Source organism: Globicephala melas, chromosome 8 (genome assembly GCF_963455315.2).
Source record: "Globicephala melas chromosome 8, mGloMel1.2, whole genome shotgun sequence".
NCBI lineage: Eukaryota > Metazoa > Chordata > Mammalia > Artiodactyla > Delphinidae > Globicephala > Globicephala melas.
The window spans coordinates 4,792,417-4,813,550 of record NC_083321.1 but is presented as its reverse complement, the minus strand read 5'-3'; the positions used below and the strand labels follow the sequence as shown (position 1 = coordinate 4,813,550).

At 57.6% G+C, this 21,134-nt stretch overlaps 1 protein-coding gene across 2 annotated transcripts in view; it reads left to right on the top strand.

Moving 5' to 3' along the window:
• The window catches only part of LRP5 (LDL receptor related protein 5), a 108,594-nt gene extending 88,019 nt beyond the window's left edge, over window positions 1-20,575 (top strand). Inside the window, exons 15-23 of one of the 2 annotated variants that reach the window (XM_030833262.2) lie at window positions 315-505; window positions 1,181-1,390; window positions 4,152-4,277; window positions 7,785-8,021; window positions 9,899-10,009; window positions 11,721-11,957; window positions 12,293-12,432; window positions 18,452-18,549; window positions 20,172-20,575. In XM_030833262.2, the coding sequence (XP_030689122.1) occupies window positions 315-505; window positions 1,181-1,390; window positions 4,152-4,277; window positions 7,785-8,021; window positions 9,899-10,009; window positions 11,721-11,957; window positions 12,293-12,432; window positions 18,452-18,549; window positions 20,172-20,433 (1,612 nt within the window). In that variant the 3' untranslated portion in view covers window positions 20,434-20,575. Of the gene's footprint in view, window positions 1-314; window positions 506-1,180; window positions 1,391-4,151; window positions 4,278-7,784; window positions 8,022-9,868; window positions 10,010-11,720; window positions 11,958-12,292; window positions 12,433-18,451; window positions 18,550-20,171 lie in introns of both variants that reach the window. The other variant, XM_030833261.2, reaches the window with a different exon arrangement.
• The last annotated feature ends 559 nt before the right edge of the window (window positions 20,576-21,134 follow it).

Sequence of the window (21,134 nt, the reverse complement as noted above, 5' to 3'; positions counted from 1 at the left end):
TCTCACTGGTTGCGGGCCCACCCTAACCGGGGCGGCCTCATCTTGATACTTAGTTACATCTGCAAAGACCTTGTTTCCAAGTAAGGTCATATTCCGAGGTTCCAGGTAGACATGAGGTCTTGGGGGACATTTTCCAGCTCCTCCAGGGCCTGACCTTTCAGCTCCGCATCCAGCCCCTAGAGGCTGGGGTCGTATGACTGGTCACTTTCCGAAGCCCCGCTGGGTGCCCGCAGGGTCTGGGGCCGGTCTCTCTGGTGCTTGGCTGAGGACGTAGCGGACGCAGTGCCCGTCCTTTACCTGCTGTTCTCTCGCAGGTACCTGTACTTCACTAACATGCAGGACCGAGCAGCCAAGATAGAGCGCGCGGCCCTGGACGGCACCGAGCGCGAGGTCCTCTTCACCACGGGCCTCATCCGCCCCGTGGCCCTCGTGGTGGACAACACGCTGGGCAAGCTCTTCTGGGTGGACGCCGACCTGAAGCGCATTGAAAGCTGCGACCTGTCAGGTGCGCTCCCTGGAGCCTCCCCGAGGATCGGTCCCTCGGCGGCCACCACGTCTGACCCACCAGGACGCCCGCTGTCCTGGTCATCAGTCATGGCATAGCAGTCACCACGTTTGTGGGGGACCTACTGCGAGCAGGCACTGGGCTGGGGCTTTACCATGTATAGTGCCCCCGCCCCGTTCCAGGATGTGGGTCCCAAGTGATCCCCAGGTGGCAGGGGCCGACGAGGCTCAGAGAGGGTGAGCCAGCTGTGCAGGGCCCCCAGCGTCGGGTGGAAGAGGAGTCCGACCGCTCTGCCCCCAGTGCCCATGCTCTCAGCTCCTCTGCCGTGGCCGCCTTAGTCCGGGAGGTCCCTGGGCCAGAGAGGAGTGAGAATCAGTGCTTAAAGGGGCTTTTCGTCCGGAAGTTGGGGTGGGCTGGGGGCAGGGGAGGCACCGTGCTTGCCGGGGGCCAGCGACTGGGGCCACGGCCCTGGCCGAAGGGCAGCCCAGGTAGAAGCAGGGCTGTCCGAGAGGTGGCCTCAGATCTGCCTGATTCCAGGGAACGTGCCCCAGCCCCCAGCCCTGGCCAGAGCCCGGCGTCCCCCAGGCTCCCGGCAGCCCACCCTTCTCCCGCGGCAAGCGTGGGCCGAGCTCTAGGGGTCAGCCGCCACTCAGGGGGAGCGCCTCCCTCTTGCAGGGGCCAACCGCCTGACCCTGGAGGATGCCAACATCGTGCAGCCTGTGGGCCTGACTGTGCTGGGCAGGCACCTCTACTGGATCGACCGCCAGCAGCAGATGATTGAGCGCGTGGACAAGACCACGGGGGATGCGCGGACACGAGTCCAGGGCCGTGTCGCCCACCTGACCGGCATCCACGCCGTGGAGGACGTCAGCCTGGAGGAGTTCTGTACGTGGCGGGTGGGCAGCGGGCAGCAGGCAGCGGTGTGTGCAGACACCGCCGAGGGGAGGCTGGGCCTCTTCACAGAGCACAGCGGCCCCTGAACTGGCCCCCTTGGAATAAGGCAGGAGGACAGGCCAATGTGAGAGTTGTAGGACTGAGATCCTCTTTCCTTTCTTTCTGTCGGCCAAGTCTACTCTCGGCTCCTGGAGGCCACCCTCAGGCCCTCTCCCCATCAGTGACAGACCGAACCTCTCTGACTTCCTTTTCTACCAGCTGGAACCCACTCCGCTTTCCAAGGGCTTGCGATTAGATTTGGCCCAGTTTTAGACGAGTCTCCCTTTAGATTGACTCCAAATCAACTGATTAGTAACCTTAATTATATCTGTAAATCCCTTCTGCTGAGTAAGGTAGCAAAACCACAGGCATAATAGCTCCTCACATCCTCCCCAGCTGGGGAGTAGGGTAGGACATTTAGGGGGCATTTTAGGATTCTGCCTGCCACAGTCTGGCTGTGCCCAGGGGCCTGGGAGAGGGACGACGTCGGTAACTGGGACCTCTGGTTCCTCTACCCACCTCCGTATATGGCTGTATGTGGATATGGAGGTGTGTGTGTGTGAAGTGTCTACCTCTCCCTGTGTCTTCTCGCTTTTCTCTCTTCATTCAGTAAATACACCTGGGCTGCCAGCTGGGTGAGCAGAGCCATCACTGTCCTTGTCCTGTGATGCCCACGGTCTGGCCGCCTTCAAGGCCCTGGAGCCCCACCAGCCTCACCCCAGCCCATTACTATTGGCCTCCTGCCTCGGCCACACCATGTGTTGACTGTTCTGCACCCCAGGTCCCGTGCTCAGCATATTATTACATTATATGTGTTATTTCACAATAATTCTACTTTACAGCTGAGGAAAGTGGGGCTCAGAAAGGGTACCACCTCCCCCTGTCACCTAGCCAATAAACCTGATGGGGCTTGGATTTGAGGCCAGAGCCCACAGTTTAGGCACTGGGATTTTTTTTCTGTTGGGCTCCCTGCTCAGGATGAGGGGCATGACCTCTGAATCAGTCACTTCTGTGTTGACGGCTGGGCAGTGGGTTCTGTCCTTGTGGGTAATCGGCTGGATCCTGGATAAGCGAAGTCACTAGGAACTAGCTTCCGGATAACCGAGGCACCCCCACGCCTCTGGGTTGGAAAGCCTGCGTTCACCTGGCCCCTTACACCATCCTCAGCCAGGTCCCGGTTCCTGGTTGTTGCTGGCAGATGGTCAGAATGGTGAATGCTGAGCCCACAAATGTCGAGACCCACTGCCTGCTGGTGTCGGCAGAAAGCCAGGCTCATTGACCGGCAGCTCCTTGGAACCGAGCGGCTGGAAGGGCCAGGAGACGTTCAGTGAGCAGATTTGAGGTTGGAGACCGGGTGCTAACGAGTGCTAATGTGTGGGGTCTAGGGTGACAGGGAGAGGCTCCTCGTTTTGGATGAGGGCGGGAAGTCCTTGGGTGAGCTCTGCCGTGTTGATTTGGGACGTGGGCCATCCATCCTGCCTCCCCACAAGATGCACAACTAAACTCTAAACCAGGGGTGGCACTCTGCAGCCCGTAGGTCTGTGTCATCCTGGCTGCCTTTGCTTTGCGGCTGGCCGACAAGGAGTCATGGTCACCTAGATAGGTGGCCTAAGCCCATGAAACCAAAATTATGCGCTTTCTGATTCTTTATGGCAAAAGTTTGCTGACCCTGCTCTAAACCATGACTCTGTCATTTTGAAAACACCTAATCCTCAAGGTTGAGGAGGAGAAGCTATGATTTGCCTTTGGGGGTCCGGGTGAGGAGCAGAGTGCTTTGCTCCATTTCCTCTCACCTGAGGGAGCTCAGCCACCCTCCCAGCCTCCTAACCATTGTCAAGGTGTTGGGCACATGAATGAAGTTAATTGAATTGAAATGTTCAAGTTCCCCAGGGTTCAACACCCTTATTATTTTAACTTCCATGTGTATTAGTTTCCTGCAGCTGCTATAACAAGTCACCACAAATTGGGTGACTTAAAGCAACAGAAATGTATCCTCTCACAGTTCTGGAGAAATCCAAAATCAAGGTGTCTGCAAGGCTGTGCTCCCTCTGGAGGCTGGAGGTGGGGGTGGGGAGGCAGAGGAGGGGATGGTTCTGTGCCCCTCCCACTTCCTGTGGTTGCCAGTGTTCCTTGTGGCTGCATCATTGCAGTCTCTGCCTCTGTCATCACATGACCACCTCCCCTGCCTTCACCTCTTATGTCGTCTCTTATAAGGACATTTGTCAGTGCATTTAGGGACCACACAGACCATTCAGAATTAGACCCCATCTCAAGATCCTTAACGTGATTACGTCATTTGCAAAGACCCTTTTCCCGAATAAGGTCACATTCACAGATTCCAGGCATTAGGAAGTGGACATATCTTTTGGGGGGCCACCACTCAGCCCACTACACCATGAGAGACAGACACACAGGTGGGCAGTGTAGCATGATGGTCATGGGCACAGTGGGAGCTGGTGCAGACAGGCTGGGGTATGATGTAAGGAAAGTTCTATAAGTGCTTTTGGCCTCCGTTTCCTCATCTGCAGAATGCAGTGTCAACAGAAACAGACTCCATAGGCTGCCCTAAGAATTAAGTGTGAGGATCCCCCACACTCCTACTGGAGTGCCAGTTCTTGTGAGTTCCTGCCCGGCATGCATCCCCTCCGTCCTCCAGGCCACAGTCCTGAGGTAGGAGGTAGAACCCGACCCCCTCCCTCTTTTCTCTCCACAGCAGCCCACCCTTGTGCCCGGGACAATGGCGGCTGTTCCCACATCTGCATTGCCAAGGGTGATGGGACGCCACGGTGCTCATGCCCAGTCCACCTCGTGCTCCTGCAGAACCTGTTGACTTGTGGTGGTAGGTGTGACCTCAGCACTTTCTGTTGGGACGTTGAGCAGGACCCGATTCTCTGCCTGCCAGGTTGCTGCCTGACAGTCTTTTAATACATAGTCCCTGTGGCATCCAGTATCCTGAGCAGACTGTCTCTTTGTCCTCTTTTCTAATATATGCATTTCAGGGCTATGAATTTCCCTCTAAGCACTGGTTTTGCTGCATCCCACAAATTTTGATAAGTTGCATTTTCATTTTCAGTTAGTTAAAATATTTTAAAATTATTCTCAATAATTCTTGGCCCTTGTGTTATTTTGAAGTGTGTTGTGTAACTTCCAGATGGTTGGGAATTTTCCAGCTATCTTTCTGTTATTGATTTCTAGTTTAGTTCCATTAAATTTTTGTGGAATTAATTTCCATTTCCTCATCCCTAAAACAGAAGCAGCCATCCTCCATCACAGGCTCCTCATGGGAGTAACAAAGACAGCGGAGAAAGCATGTGCACACGCGTGTGTGAGCGAGTATGTGCGCATACTCCCCCTCCTCCTCTGAGCTCCTGGGGGCCGGTGTTTACCCTGTCCCTTTTCTTCCCATGCTCACCCCCATGACCTCCACGCTATGTCTCACACACGGCATACGCTTTGTATGATTTCTGTCCTTTTAACTTCATTCAGGTATGTTTTATGCCCCAGCGTGTGGTCTACCTTGGTGAATATTCCATGTGAGCCTGAGAAGATGTGTCATCTGATGTTGCTGGGTGGAGTGTTCAGTAAATGTTGGTTAGATCCAGCTGATGGATAGTGCTGTTCAGGTTGTCTGTATCCTTCCTGACTGTTTGTGCTGTCAGTTACTGATGGAGGTGTTGAAGTCTCCAATAGTGGGTTTGTCTAATTTTTTAGTACTGTCTTTTCTCCGCCTTCTACCCTTGATTGTCTTCTTCCCTAAGGTTGCACAGGGAGTGGCCAAGAATGTAAGCTGCAGTGTCAGACAGACCTGGGTTCAAATCCCAGCTTTGCCACTTCCCAGCTGAGTGACCCTGGGCTGGTCACTCACCTCTCTGAGCCTCCACTTCCTTCTCTGTGAAATAGAGAAATTGAGAGCACTTACTTGATGGGGTTGTTATTAAGTAACAGAGTACTTTACATGCTCCCTGACACATGGCACACAGGAATGCCAGCTGCTATTAGTTGTGAGAATGGCAGTAGTAATAAAAAGGAATAATTGTCATTGTCACCATGATGAAACCCAATCCCCAGGACTTCCTCTCCTCTTCCTGCAGGTCCCCCAGGTGACCTTGGATGTGCTGTTTCTGTGTTCCTCTCTTCTTCCCTCCTCCTCTGAGCTCCTGGGGGCCGGTCTTTACCCTGTCCCTTTTCTTCTCATCCTCACCCCCACGACCTCCACGCTGTGTCCCACACACGGCATATGCTCAGCACATCTCGGGAAGCAGGACCATGGGCCTGTCCTTCTGGAGCTTTCTCCTGCCCCACCTCACACTGTGAACCCCAGAGAGCTTGGCCAAGAACAGAGGGGATGTTTCATGACTGTCCCGTGGTGGGGGCCACCTTGACCCTCCTGAGCTTCCTGGTGGCTTGTTTCTGAGTTCCGGCCCCAGGGCCCAAGTGGTTGTGCAGGTCCCACAGACGTCCAGGCTGCCCTGGAGGAGACGGGGCCGGGGAGAGAGCTGCACAGAGTGCTCAGCTCTCCCTGGGACCCCAGCCCTGGGCCTCCCCAGGGGAGGACGCATCCCTCTGTCACCCGCCCCCGGGCTTCGGCCCTCAGACTTGAGGATGCCAGGCCCTTCCTCACGGCCTAAGAGGCCTGTATTTACTGTGTCCCTGGCCTCTGCTCTGGGGGCTCACAGGAGGATAAGGGCTGACTGAGATTCCCAGGAGGTGCCATGGACCCTCGTGCCTCGTGCACCGGCAGAGCAGCGCCACTGCCAATGCTGCGCACGCTCACATTACCGAACCAGGCACCGCGCGTGTGCACACACTCGCTCACACGTGCCCGTGCGCGTGCTTTCTCCGCTGTCCTCGTTACTCCCGCGAGGAGCCTGTGATGGAGGGTGGCTGCTTCTGTTTTAGGGACGAGGGGACGGAGGCTCTGGGAGGTTGGGGGGTCCTCGGGTCGCACAGCTGCTGGGGGAGCCTGGGCTCAACCCCAGGTCTGTGCAACCCCCATCCTGTCCCGTCCTCACTCTCTGGCCGCTGGAGCCTGCCCCACGTGGACCCTCTTCTTCCTGCTGGGCTGTGGGGGGCTGGAGTCCAGGAGCGGGGCCTCGGCCACTGTCCACATGCACCTTTCCGTGGCCAGCATCCCTGTGTTCTCTGTTGGTGGCTCAGTGTGCACACATCCGTCGTTGGCTCCTTTGTCCCCGGCTGTCCTCTGTGGCCAAGCCCAGTGGGAACAGCGGCCTTGTGTTCATTTTTGCTCACATCTCCTCCCCCATCTCACATCCCTATTCAGCCCAGTGTGGACCCCGCAGTTACGGGGGAGGCATGTGGGTTCCCAATGTTGAAAGGCTTAGTACATCTTGAAATCAGTACTTTTGTGAAACTGAAAGCTTTGTTGTTTTTTTGACCGTGCTGCATGGCTTGTGTACCTTAGTTCCCTGACCAGGGATTGAACCCAGGGCATGGCAGTGACAGTGCCGACTGCTAACCACTGGACCGCCAGGGAACTCCCGACACCTTTTTCCTTAATCAGATTTCAAGGGTATTGAGGACTGTTGCTAAACGTTAAAACGAAGTTTGGACCAGTTTCTGGGGCTCAGTTTCCTGTGATTTTCCAGACCGAGGAGTGGAGAGACGATGACGGGCCCCCTGGGAAATGGGGGCAGCCTGGGACCAAGGGGCTCCTCCTGTGTCTCTCTGCCAGTGCCCTGGCATCCGTGCCCACCTGCGTCTCGGCCTCCAGGACAGTGCCACTCACTGAGTGCTACTGCGCGTCTGGCCCATTCTTAGCCTGCACTGGGGAAGTTGACCCCGAGGGGGAAGTGACTTGCCATGGCCACCTGGTATGAGGTGGCCCCAGATCTCCCGTCCTTCACCCTCCCAGCTCACCACCCTTCCACGACTCCCTCCACCAGGGAGCCTTCGAACCCCATCCTCATCCACTCTGCTCCCCACTGTGGAATCCTCACCACCTGCCTTTCCTCAGCCCACTCTTCAACAAGGTGCCCGGGTCTTCCACCGGTGCCCCCCCCGCCATACCTGTGGGCTCGCTGGCCACCCACAGAGTTCTGGCTCCGCTGCCCCAAATGTGTAACAGGTGTGGGTGCTGACCACCCACTTTCTGACCCTCCTATTTCCGGCGGGGGTGCAGTGGACACTCCCCTGTAGCCAGGCCGTGCACACGGACAGCTTCATCACACACTGGGGGCTGGAGGTGGGACGCAGACAAGACGCAGGGCAGTGGAGACCGGGTACAGCACTTGTGAATTGGGCGTGTTCCCCGCTTTGAAACCCAGAGGTGTTTCGCCCAGTTTTTGCCCTGCTGGGCGGCCTGTGATGGTCTTTCTCTCCTCCCCAGAGCCTCCTACGTGCTCCCCGGACCAGTTTGCGTGCGCCACTGGGGAGATCGACTGCATTCCTGGGGCCTGGCGCTGCGACGGCTTCCCGGAGTGTGATGACCAGAGCGACGAGGAGGGCTGCCCAGTGTGCTCGGCCGCCCAGTTCCCGTGTGCGCGGGGCCAGTGCGTGGACCTGCGGCTGCGCTGTGACGGCGAGGCTGACTGCCAGGACCGCTCGGACGAGGCGGACTGCGACGGTGAGGCCCCGCCCCTTCCCTAGGCTCGCGCTCTCCGCCCTCCTGGAGCTTGGGCTCCATCAGGTCACGCATAAAGCCTTGGCCTGGAGCGAAACTGCCGTGGCCCCTCAGCTTGGGAGGGGAGAAGGTTAGTTGCAGGCCCACTGAGAGCTGTTGCGCTCTGCCTCGCCAAGCACTTTGGCTTGAAGGCAGACTGAGGGTCTATCTTGCCTTCCCTCCTTCAGTCAGGAATTTTACAGAGACCCAAGTTAAGTCCAGTAGTCGGCTGGGTTTGCATGGTTTACACCCTGGTTAAGCCCCATCCCAAAAGGCAGTGCTGTCCTCCACCAAGCCGTCTGTGGGATAACACTTACATCTGGGTGGTTTCTAGTATCCCCTTGAACCAGGAGTTACAAAGAGATTTGCTTAGTCAACCTGGGTCCACGCTGGCTGGCAGTATCTTCCTTTTAGACCGTGACAGTGAAACAAATCTCTGTGCTCCCTCTGAGGTTTTCTTACATAAAATGACCTGCTCCGTTGGTTCCTGCCACACACCGTCAGCACCACGGCCCCATGACTGCCACGGAGCTGTTAATGGGTCGTTCTAGCTGCCACCCCACAGCCACCGGTCCTCTTCTTGGATAACTCAGATATTATCTGTCCACTGTCCCCATTCGTGGTGAGCAGCCATTCTGTGGAAGGTGAAGGCCTGGGGGTCATTTCCCCAGATGTTTCTGTAAAGCCGCAGTTGTTAAGTCTTTCCAGCTCACAGCCCCTTTGAATTCGATGGAGACTGTAGACCAGGGATGAGCACGCTGCGGCCTGAGGGCCAAATCCAGATCACCACCTATTTTGGTAAATGCAGTTTTACTGGGACACAGTCAGGCTCATTCATTTACATATTGTCTCTGACTGGTCTTGCGCGGAAACAGCAGAGTTGAGTAGTTACAAAAGAGACCTATCTGGCTCTATACAGAAAAGTTTGCTGAGCCCTGCCTTACATCCTTGGCCCCAGCACAGTCTTGTGTCCAAGATCTCAGCAGGTGGCAGGAGCCCTGATTAGGGACCGTCCCCTCCCTCCTCCCGCTGTGACTGTTTCTCCTGGAGAAAGGAAGCATCAGGAGGACAGCAGGCCCTAGTGGAGGCTCTGGGCTCTGCCCTCTGTTTCAGAAGCCTCCTCTCCTGCTAGGTTACCAGCAGACCTGCCCACTTATTGCAAGGACAGGGTTCCTTGTCTCTGGTTTCCAGAGTGGGCGCCTGGGGCAGGGCGGGTGGGGAGCTTAGACGGCAAGTACTGGGGGCGGGTGATGCCTTCCTCATGGGGCCATAGCCCTTTCCAGGTCAGCAGGGAGGCAGCAGTCAGCACCCAGGCTTCCTCGTCCTCCTTGCGTGGCCCGCCTCTGCCTTTCCGGTTGCGCTGTGCTCCCCCTTCCTGACCCTCAGAGCTCTGCTGGTGCATCCCCTGTCCCCTGCCCCTCCCACTCTAGGAGCCCAGTTCCTTGTGGAGCCAGCGGCTGTCCCCTTCCTGGTAACCTGGGAGGGCCTGGGCACAGGGGCCGTGGTAGTCCCGGTGCTTTGCGGGCCTGACCCATGGTAGGAACCTGATGAATGAATACCTCCCTGGGTCGTTGAGGTCTCTTCCCTGCCAGACCGCCCCCAGCATTGCGTGGGCCTCGGAACTGGGGTCCTCGAGGGGTGGGTGAAGACTGGCTTTGCTGTGACCACGCCCCGACCTGGTCCTAGAAAGGGTCCGTTTGTCTGCTCTGTATTTGGAGCCCAGACCTCTGTTGTTGGGTCTGGGGGGGCGGGGCAGGGAGCCCCGGTGGAGGTCATCTGCTTAGTGCTCCTGGCTGCATCATGCCCTGCAGCCTCTCTGAACGCAAGGCCCCTCCTTGCAGCCGTCTGCCTGCCCAACCAGTTCCGGTGCGCCAGCGGCCAGTGCGTCCTTATCAAGCAGCAGTGCGATTCCTTTCCTGACTGCGTCGATGGCTCCGACGAGCTCATGTGTGGTGAGCTGGCTTCCCCGAGGGCGGGGTTGGAGGGTCGCCCTATGCTGGGGTTCTGTCCCAGGACCGTCGGGTCTAGAGGGAGGACGTGGCAGGGACTGAGGAGGCTGGGAGGTCAGGAGTATTTGGCCTCGGTAGGGAGTCAGGGAAGCCTTCCTGGAGGTGGAGGCGGCTGTGAGGAGGGGGAGGGGGAAACTGTGAGCCAAGGGGCATTTCAGCTGGGACAGAGGCACAGAGAAGGCATAGATGTGCCAGGCCAGACCTGAGTGTAAGGCGGCATGCTTCTGCCCAGAGCCCTCACTCAGCAGCATCTGTCAACAAGATCACCCTGACAGAGTAGTGGGTGAGTCCATTCCCTGGCAGCCTGCTGTCTGGCTGAGGAGGAGTGGTGTGTGCCCATGCACACACGTACACGCACACACACGCGCGCACACACACACACACAAACACACACACACACACACGCTGCGTGCCCCTTGAGTGATGTAGCTTGTACGGCCAGGGATGTAGGGGCTAGAGAATGTGAAACCAGGGCAGTCAGAGAAGGCTTCCTGGAGGCGTTGGCTCTTGAAAGGCTGTCTGGTTCAGACAGGAAGGGAGCTGGATTCCCAGACAGGAAGTGGGAATGTGTCTGTGTGTCTGGGGATGTGGCCACTTCGTTCACTGCAGAGGGACGGGGGCTGAGAGCTCTGCCTGCAGGATAGAGGCGTCTTGTGAATGGGGAAGAAGGAGGCGTCCCCAAGGGACTCACTGAGCGCTCTTGTGCCTTCACATAACCCGGGTCAGGCCCCTCAGCTACCATCTCAGGAGCGTGGTCTGGGGGCCAGAGGGTAGCAGTGGGAGCCCCGAGGGGTCTGAGCCCCGCGCCTCTGCTGGGCGGGTGTCCGGTGTGACGGCGTCTGTCTTCAGGCTCCCCTGTGATCGTGGCCCCAGCCGCTGGGGGTGATGTTTATCCCTAGTCAGGCCTCGTCGCCGGAACCAGCGGCTTTCCTCCCTTTCCTTCGGGCTTTGGCCGGAGGGGACGTTGTCGATTGCTCTCAGACACGTGCCACCCTGATGGGAAAGTGAATGTCCTTTTGTCAGAGTTGAGTCTGGAGCCCAGACATGCCCTCCATGCCGCAGGTGGCTTTGATCGTGGGGCGAGCCCCAGGAGTGCCCCTGCCCTGGAGCCCTGGGTGAACCTTTGCAGCCCTGAGCTGGCTCCTGGCTTTTTGGGTTTGACTGGGCCCCCGAGGCCAGGCCCTTTACATTCCACTTCTCACGCTTTCCCTGCCTAGGGCCTTCAGGATTCCCGGCCTCTGTGGCAGGCAGGCGTGAGGGGCTCAGATGGAGGCCCCCCCGGCCCTGGGTGCTTGGGTCAGCCCCGCCCCTCCGCGTGGTCCCGTCTCCCCGCCCCGCCCCCTCCTGCCGCCTGGGGCTCGGGCTCAGCTGGACTAGGGACGTGGACGTGGGAGGACCCAGCGCCTGCTTCCAGCCGAGAAGCTCCGGGTCAGGGGCATGAATAGGAGGCTGCTTCGGAGGAGTCGCTGCTGAGGGGCCGGGGGCCGTGGCAGAGCTGAGTCAGGCCGAGGAGGGGGAGAAGGTGCTGCGGCTCCATCGGCGGGTGCTGGGCCGGGGCGGGAGCCGCCCGCCAGGGCACACAGCGCCTGCCCCGCAGGAGGCCCGCTCCCTTTGGGTTAACGTCCGCTGTCGCTTCCTGCCCGTGCTCTGGCAGAAATCACCAAGCTGCCCTCGGACGACGGCCCGGCCCACAGCAGCGCCATCGGGCCGGTTATCGGCATCATCCTCTCGCTCTTCATCATGGGCGGGGTCTACTTTGTGTGCCAGCGCGTGGTGTGTCAGCGCTACGCCGGGGCCAACGGGCCCTTCCCGCATGAGTACGTCAGTGGGACCCCCCACGTGCCCCTCAATTTCATCGCCCCGGGCGGCTCCCAGCACGGTCCCTTCACAGGTGAGGACCCTGGGCGGCGGTGCGGAGGCAGACAGGGCGGGATATGGGGCGAGTGGATCAGGAATGCTCTTTGGACTTGACCTGAGATGTTCTCGTGGGGTGTGTCCTGAGTCGTCCCCCAGGGACTCAGGAATGCTCTTTGGACTTGACCTGAGATGTTCTCGTGGGGTGTGTCCTGAGTCGTCCCCCGGGGACGGCTGGGCGGGGACACATCTCTCATAGGGCTTCTGCACCTGAACCTGGGTCTCCCGGGCAGCGGGGCTGGGGAGAGTGCGCCGTGCGCGTGGGGCGCCCCTGCCCCTAACTGGCCTCGTTCCCCCACCCCCTCCCCGCAGGCATTTCGTGCAGCAAGTCCATGATGAGCTCCGTGAGCCTGATGGGGGGCCGAGCCGGGGTGCCCCTTTACGACCGGAACCACGTCACCGGGGCCTCGTCCAGCAGCTCCTCCAGCACCAAGGCCACGCTGTACCCGCCGGTGAGTAGGGGCAGGAGGACGCCTGGCCAGCTCAGGGCCCCCCGCCCACCAGGGGCAGGCCCGTCCTGTGACCTCAGGATTTCGAGAATTACTTGCTGTTCCACCACTTACAATGGTGGGTGCGTTCAGCTTTCTCCCCGTCCTGACCTGTAGTTTTTCTCTTCAGCATCATTTTCTGTTCAGAAAAGAGTGCTTCCTGTTCCTTGTGGATAACCTGGAAGCCACATAAGATTCTAAAAAGTGGGAGTCTCACCCACAATCCCACCTCCCGGGGTTGCCGTTGGGCGTTTCCCTGTCTGGGTGGCCCTCTGGTTCCTCGGGCCCGCCCCATCGGCAGGGCCTGTCTGGATGGACGCAAGCTTCCCCTCAGCGTCCCCGCCAGAAACACTCTATTTTCCCACCCACAGCCTTGCTGGTTCCCAGAAAATAGCCGGATGGTTTTCTAAGGACAGGCACTCCTGGGGTGACTGTCGTGGCTGAAATGCTCCCTGGAGCTTCCGGCAGCCTGAGTGGGGTGACGGGCTGGCCCTAGGCCGAACCACACCCTAGAACGAAATGACTCTACAGAGGGTGAAGGGCCAAAGCCCCCAGTATCCCAGCCCCACACCAGGATCCCGAGGGGGACCCTCTCCTCGAGGCTGGAAAAGACCCCCATTTCCAAGGCGTGGCCCCAGGGTAACTGGGGCAAGCGTGATACACGGATGTGAACTTGGTGTTACATATCAGGTTCTGACTTGATACGGTTCTGTGCTCTATAATTCTCCAAAACCTGACTTCCTGTGACGGCATGCTCTTCTGACGTGAAGACAGCCCCCTGAGCTTTCTCTGGGGGGTCGCCAGGGAGCCCCACCCACCAGGGCTGGGCCTTCCTGCCCTTCTGGGTGTCCCCCGTATCCGGGGTGTTGCCCCTCCTTATCACACCTGACCTGGCAGGACCAAGGAGTGGGGGGCAGGATCAGAACCAAATCCGGCAGCTCCAGGGCCCGACTGTGTTTCGGGGCAGAGGGAACAAGCAGCCTGGAGCTTCACACTCCTCCCCACCGTACCTCTCATCCTTCCTGCTGCTACTGACACCTGGCTTTCAGATGTCCCATGTAACCAGCTGAAAGCACCAGGAACCCGTGTAAGACTGAGCTTACCCCAGGACAGCCCCCTGGACCCCCCCATGCAGGCAGCAGGTTGCTCGGGAAACTGGCTTCTCCATCCGCAGCCCCTGCTGGGAGCTGGGGAGATCTTATCTGACAGCAAGAGATGACACTGACCACCAGCAATCTTTTTCAGCGGCTTTATTGAGATATAATTCACATACCCTCCGATCCACCCATGCACTTACAGTGTACAGGTCGGTGGTTTCTAGTATATTCACAGAGTTGTGCAGTCATCACCATCGTTAAACGTAGAACATTTCATCATCCCAGAAAGAAACCCTGCACGGAGCCAGCTATGTAAAAATTAACTACGTTAGTTTGAATCAGTAATATCTGTTCGTGGTACAGAATTCAAAGGGCACAGTGAAAGGAGGGCCCAGCCCTGCTCAGGAGCTCACCCCTCCCCCGGAGGTACATCCTGTGGTGAGTTTATCGTGTGTCCTCCCAGAGGAAGTCTGTACGTAAGCGAGTATACAAGAGTATGAACTTTATTTTCCCAACAAAGAGAGTAATTTTTTTTTTGGAGATAATTGTAGATGTATATGCAGTTGTAAGAAATAATACAGAGAGGACCTATCTCCCTTTCACCAATTTTCCCCAGTGGTAACATCATACATAACTATGGTTGTCTCAGCCCATTCATGCTGCTCTAACAAAAATACCATAGACTGGGCAGCTTAAACTACACACATTTATTTCTCACAGTTCTGGAGGCTGGGAAACTCAAGCTCAAGGTTCTGGCAGGTTTGGGCCCGGTCCCTGGTTCATAGTAGTTGTCTTCCCCACTTCCTTTTCTTTCTTTCCTTCTTTCTTTTCTTTCTTTCTCACTGCGAGGCTTGCAGCATCTCAGTCCCCTGACCAGGGATTGAACCCGGGGCCATGGCAGTGAAAGCCTGGAATCCTAACCACTAGGCCACCAGGGAACTCCCTGTAGTGGCCGTCTTATCTGTATATGGTGGAAGGGGTGAGGGGGCTCTCTGGGGTCGCTTCTTTAAGGGCACTGATTCCGTTTATGAGGGCTCCACCCTCGTGACTTAATCACATCCCCAAAGCCCCACCTCCTAATACCATCATGTTGGGAATTAGGTTTCGACATATGAATTTGTGGGGACACAAACATTCAGTCTATAGCAATAGTACAGTAGCATAATCAGGGCATTGATATGATACACTTTGACTTTATTCACAGTTCACCAGTTTTATATATGCACTTTTATTTTAAGACAACTTTTATCTATCTATACCTATCTATATCTATCTATCTGTGTATCTATGTATCTATGTATCTATCTATCTATCTAGCAATTCTAGGTTCACAGCAAAATTGGGAGGAGGGTAGGGAGGTTTCCCAAATCCCCCTTCCTCCCCCTTTATCAACATCCCCCACCAGAGTGGGGTACTCGTTACAGTCCATGAATCTACACGTCACCATCACCCAGAGTCCATGGTTTACATCTTGAGTTCGCTCTTGGTGGTGTAGTATTCTGTGGGTTTGGACAAACGTGTAATGACATGTATCCACCATTTTAGTCTCATACAGAGCAGTTTCATATGTACTTTTTAAAACCTGCATGATAGCATCTGAAGGTAATGACAGCTCCTCTCTGAGCCTTGCTTTTTGCTACCAAGGATCAGTGAAAGCTGGCCTTTACCCAGCACTTCTGAGGAATACACTCTTCGTGTGCTGTTGTCACCCCGACTCCAGAAGGGGGCGCTGTCAGCCTCCTATTTGGCAGATGAGGCCAAGGAACTGAGTGGTGATTACCCGCCCCCCTCCTCCCTGGGGCCATTCTGTCCAAGCTGACCACTCCCCTACCCTGCCTCTCCTGCACCCTGAAGTTTGTTTTGCTTCTCGGGCAGAGCTGTCCCCCTCTTGGTGACTGGAGAGTGCCCTTTTTTGGGGTGCGGCTGGGCCCACACCAGTGGGTGTCCAGTCATTCCCAGAATCTCGTTACCCTAACAGTGATGCCCGGAACTCCTGCGGTTTCCTCATTTCCCCTCCTGGGTAGGGGCCAGCGGGAAGATGCCCTGCAGCTAAGGCTGAGCATCGGTCATCTTGACCTTTCTTGCCAAGGGTCCCTCACAAGGGGACAGTCCATCTTCCCGCTAGCAGAGGGCCACACCGGCACGACCGTCCCTCTCAAACACACTCTCGTCAGGTCCAGTTTAGGGTAAAAATGGTATAGTGGTGTAATTTAAATTTATATTTCTCTTATTACGTATGATGTCAAAGATCTTTTTGTATGTTTAATAACCTTTGTAGTTTTATTTTCTCAGATGGGTGCGTTTATGTCCTTTTTCTATTGGGTTGTTGGTATTTTTAAAATTTATTTGTAAGGGCTCTTTATATAGAGATATATTAAGAAAGTTCGCCTGGGATAAGGGTTGAAAATATTTTTCCTAGCTTTCTGTCTTTTGATTTGGTTTATGTTGCGTTTTGCCATTTATACAATGAAATTATTCATCTTTTATGGGAGTTTGGGGGGTTTTTGGTCATACCCAGAAAGGCTTTCCCTTCTTGTAAAAATGTTTCTTTCCATGCTCTCTTTCTTAATGTTCTCAAGGTTTCGTGTTTGTTTTTTTTTTTTTTTTCTAATTTTTGGCGGCGTCGGGTCTTCACTGCTGCACACAGGCTTTCTCTAGTTGCAGTGGGCGGGGGCTGCTCTTCATCGCGGTGCGCAGGCTTCTCATTGCGGTGGCTTCTCTTTGCGGAGCACGGGCTCTAGGTACGCGGGCTCAGTCGCTGTGGCACGTGGGCTCAGTAGTTGTGGCTCGCGGGTTCTAGAGCACAGGCTCAGTAGTTGTGGCTCACGGGCTTAGTTGCTCCGCGGCATGTGGGATCTTCCCAGACCAGGGCTCAAACCTGTGTCCCCTGCATTGGCAGGCAGATTCTTAACCACTGCGCCACCAGGGAAGTCCCTTGTGTTTGTATTTAATTTTGATTCTCCTGGAATCAAGTTTAACTTTGATTCTCCTGGAATGTAATTAGGTGTACTGAGTGAGGCTGGAGGCATCCGACTTTATTTCTGTGCTGATGGCTACCAGGCGGCCTTTAGGGAATTCCCTGGTGGTGCAGTGGTTAAGAATCGGAGCTCCCACTGCAGGCGGCACAGGTTCAATCCCTGGATGGGGAACTAAGATCCCACATGCCAAGCAGTGCAGCCAAAAGAAAAAAAAAAAAAAAAGCGGCCTTTATTAGTCGAGGTCCAGTCAGGAGACGGAAGTCACATGGTGATTTGAAGAGAGAAAGTTCAAATATACAGAATTATTATCAGGGATTAGAATTGCAGGGAATTGGCCAGTGAGAGGTAAAGAGAACTCTTTAGAACGCAGGAAAAGCAGATGATCTGAGCGGGGAAGAGCCCCTAGCCCCCACGCACCAGGCGACCGAGAAGTCGCCGAGGTGCTGCACCAGCAGAACTTGCTAGAAATATGCCATTGTAGTATTGGGGAGACTTCTTCCTTGACCTTCACCTCCCCAGCACCCTGTGGGAAGTAGCACCGACAGCAGCAGGGGAGGGGACTTGGGCAGGATCCCAGAGTTCTCCTTGGAGGCAGCAGTGAAGAGAAGCCAGGTCCAGTCAGGTTCATGGGCAGATGCGGAAATAGGAGCGCAAGGGCCTGGGGTGTGGGAGCCGCTGGGGGAGGCCCTTTCTGCTGGGCTTCCCCTGACTGGTTTCTGCTCTCTCTCTGAACACCACCCTCTTCCCCCAGGCGTGCCTTCCTAGCTTTGGGGTCACACCCCGAGGAAGCCGCAGGCTGGCTATCTGGGCTGAAGAGGGCCCTCCCCCACAGAATAAGGAGAGGGGTCCGTGCCAGTTCCTGACGGGTAGGGGAGGGGTCTGGGCACGTCCTGTAGGTGACTCACCTAGTGTCAGGACAGCCTTGGGAAGCGGGTCTCCTTAGCCCCATTTTAGGAATGAGGGTCCTGAGGCCTCAAGAGGTGAAGTCCCTCACCAGGGAGCAGCTGGGAGGTGATAAAACAGGTCCCAACCCACATCTGCCGAAGCGGGGGGGGGGGGGGGGGGTGTTGGTGAGGGAAGGCCGTGCCCTTTCCATCGCCCCAGGGACCTGGGGGAATTCAGTCCCTCAGGGCACTCAGACTCCCAGGTCTGGCTGTGCCCCTGGCAGGAACAGCTCAGAGGAGGGGCGGGGGGCGCAGGCAGCGATGGTTGCTGGGGAAGGTGCAGACCCCGCGGGTGTCTGGCCCCCAGGTCCCTCTGCCCCTCTTGTGGGGCCGGTCATGTGCCACCTGGCTCTTGAGGGCGCATTCATGGGGAAGAGCTGTGTACTTATTATCACAGTTCGGGGCCAATATAGTCCCTTGAGAATGGGGCGCCCCTTCCTCATTTGCTGAGAGGGTGGGGAGGGCGGGCAGCAGGGCTGTGGCCCCTCCTTCCCGTGTGGTGGTGCGTGTGCCTTGTCAGGGTTCAGGCTGGGATGTGGGTCCCCTGAATGTTAGGAGTGAGGAATGAATTATAGAGATTAGACTTTGCACCACATGGGAGGAGATGGGGGAGTAAAAGACCAAAGAGGGGAGTTGACAGAAAAGCCCCTGAGGAACCTCGGGAGGCACTCAGTGGCGTGGGGACACGCCCGGGCCTGCAGGGACCCTTCCCTGCTGGTGGCACGGTGCAGAGGGGGCTTGTGTCGGGGTCCTGAGTGCGCAGCCGAGCTCCCGGGCCTGGGGTCACCACTGATCAGCGGGCCGGGCTGTCCCCCTGCTCGTGCCCACCCTCGGGCCACAGCTGCCCCTTCCCCTCCCCAGACCAGGAGGGGCCCTGGGAGGAGGGCAGCTGGTTGGGGGTGGCCGGTGGGCGGTGGGGACCGCCGGCTCCGGGGCCCGTGTGACCTTGCTTGGCTCCCCTCAGATCCTGAACCCGCCGCCGTCCCCCGCCACGGACCCCTCCTTGTACAACGTGGACGTGTTCTACCCTTCCAGCATTCCCGCCACCGCCAGGCCGTACAGGTACGGAGCCCCCGCGCCCCGCGGTACCGGGCCTGGTCCCCATTTCCTGCGGGAGAAAGCGCGGAGGGGTCGGGGCGCCGGTGGGCGTGCTGAGTTCAGAAACCATCCTGAGCCCACGGTTGGCAGCCCTGGGGGTGTTTTGTAAGCCGGGCCACACGTGGCCTTGAATGACGCCCCCAGGGGTCTCCACCGCAGCCGGCCCCGTCCCCCGGAGGGCTCTGCGCTCCGTGCCTGAATCCAGCGCTGGGACCCCGGTGGGGCGCCAGCCCTTGGTACCTCGGCTGGCCCTTGATGGGGCGATCCTTCCCCCTTTCCCACTGCGAGGGCCTGCTTGGGCCCCGGGCCTGCTCAGCTCCGACCCCGCACTCCCAGCTGTCCCTTTAGGGGTCGCACGACCCCCTCCTTGGTGGGGAGCGGCCAGCTGGAGAGCGTTGAGGAGAAACGGGATCCGGGTTTGCTGGCCTGTGGCCAGGGGCGGGTCGGAGCCAGGGTGGGCGAGGTGAACCTGCTGACCTTCACCCGGTGGTCTCAGCCGACAGGGCCCGCCCACCAGGTGCGCTGGGCCCCCCACCCCCACCCCCGGGCGAGCTACCTGATGGGGTAGGTGGAGGGTCGGCCCCGCCAGGCTCGCCCGCTGTGTAGAGAGCAGGGCTTGGGGGTGGCGGAGGCCCTTGGTTCTCCCGGAGTGGAAGACCCTCCGAGCGCGGCACCGCCTGCCACCTGGTGGCCGTTTGGGGAACTCCGGGGCCTGGCCGGGGAGCCGGGCAGCCGGGCAGCCGTGCAGATTCCGGGGAGGCCCAGCCGTTTACTGGGTCACTGCCCTGTTCAAGAACCTGCGTGGGCTCCCCAGTGCCTCAGTGTCACCGTGTGTCCCCAGAGCTGTCACCTCCACACCAGCCAGGCCAGGCCCCTCAGCCTCCAGTCTACTGCATGCTTTGCTCCTTCTGCCCTGGTTTTGGTCCCCCTCCAAGACCTCTGCCCTCCCCACTGTCTGTGGGCGTCCCTTCTTGCTCCCAGGGCTCCACGAGGCACATCCTGCTGCTGCACCTTCCTCAGTGTAGGCGCCCCTCGGGTGCTGGCCCCACCTTCCCGCCCACTGTGAGCCCCACTGTGGCTCTTAAACACACCACGATCCCCACCTTGGACTCGGGCCAAAGGGTGATGTCACGGGGGACGGTCGGGAGGCATCTCTGGGATCAAGATGGGAGGCCAGCTGGTCTCCAGTATTTACAGTAATGGTAGAAGGGGGAACGGTCGTTGACCACTTTCTGGTGTCAGATGCTGTTACTAGCGCGTTCCAGGCAGAATCTCATTTTAATCCTCACAAGCTCCTTTGAAATGGATACTGTTTCATCTTCCCCATTGTGTCAATGAGAAACTGAAGCTCAGAGAGGTTAAGTTGCCCAAGGTCAGCCAGGTAGGCTCTGGAGGCCTCGTTCCCCGTAAAGGTGACCTTGGCCTCGGGCTGCAGTCCTTGTCAGGGCCTGGGCTTGGCAGCCTGCAGGTGGCAATATTGAGGCTCAGAGAGGCCACACAGCCAGGGGGCCCAAGTGCCCAAAGGTGGACGTGCATGTGGGCCAATCTGAACCCAGGTCCCCTTTCCCTTGCTGTATCCCCTCCAGACCCTACATCATCCGTGGCATGGCGCCCCCTACGACGCCCTGCAGCACAGACGTGTGTGACAGTGACTACAGCGCCAGCCGCTGGAAGGCCAGCAAGTACTACCTGGATTTGAACTCGGACTCAGACCCCTACCCGCCTCCGCCCACACCCCACAGCCAGTACCTGTCGGCGGAGGACAGCTGCCCACCATCGCCCGCCACAGAGAGGAGCTATTTCCACCTCTTCCCGCCCCCTCCATCCCCCTGCACGGACTCGTCCTGACCTCGGCCGGGCCACCCTGGCCTCTCTCTGCCCCTGTAAATAGTTTTAAATATGAACAAAGAAAAAATTATATTTTATGATTTAAAAAATAAATATAGTTGGGATTTTAAAAACATGAGAAATGTGAACAGTGATGGGGGTGGGCAGGGTGGGGAAAACTTTGTACAATGGAGAAAATATTTATAAACCTAATTTTTTAAAACATCATTGCCATTCTTTCATGCCGTGTGTGTTGGAGCTGAGTGTCCCCACGGAGTGAACGCTGACCTCTGGCCCTCCCTGGACAGCTGTCGGAGTCGTGCACTTGTCCTGGGCATGGGCGTCTTGCCATCAGGCTCCCACAGGGAGGGGTGAGACCTCTGGGCAGAGGCCTGCGGGCGGGTCAGCTCCGTGGATGCCTGACTCGTGCACGACCTGATGCTTGATTTCATGCTCTGCTCTTGCCGTCCCGAAATTCTAAATAATTTTGAAGACCGAGGCCCTGCATTTTCATTTCGCATTGGGCTCTGCAGGTTACATACCTGGGCTTTGGGCTGTTCCTGGCTGGTCCTTGCTACTGTCTGACCTGTGCGCGCCGGCCCAGGGCCGCTGCTGCCCGTCAGGACAGTGCTGGGGTGGGGTGGGGGGGCGGGGGAACTTCCCCGGTGGTCCAGTGGTTAAGACTTCACCTTCCTCTGCAGGGGGCGCGGGTTCGATCCCTT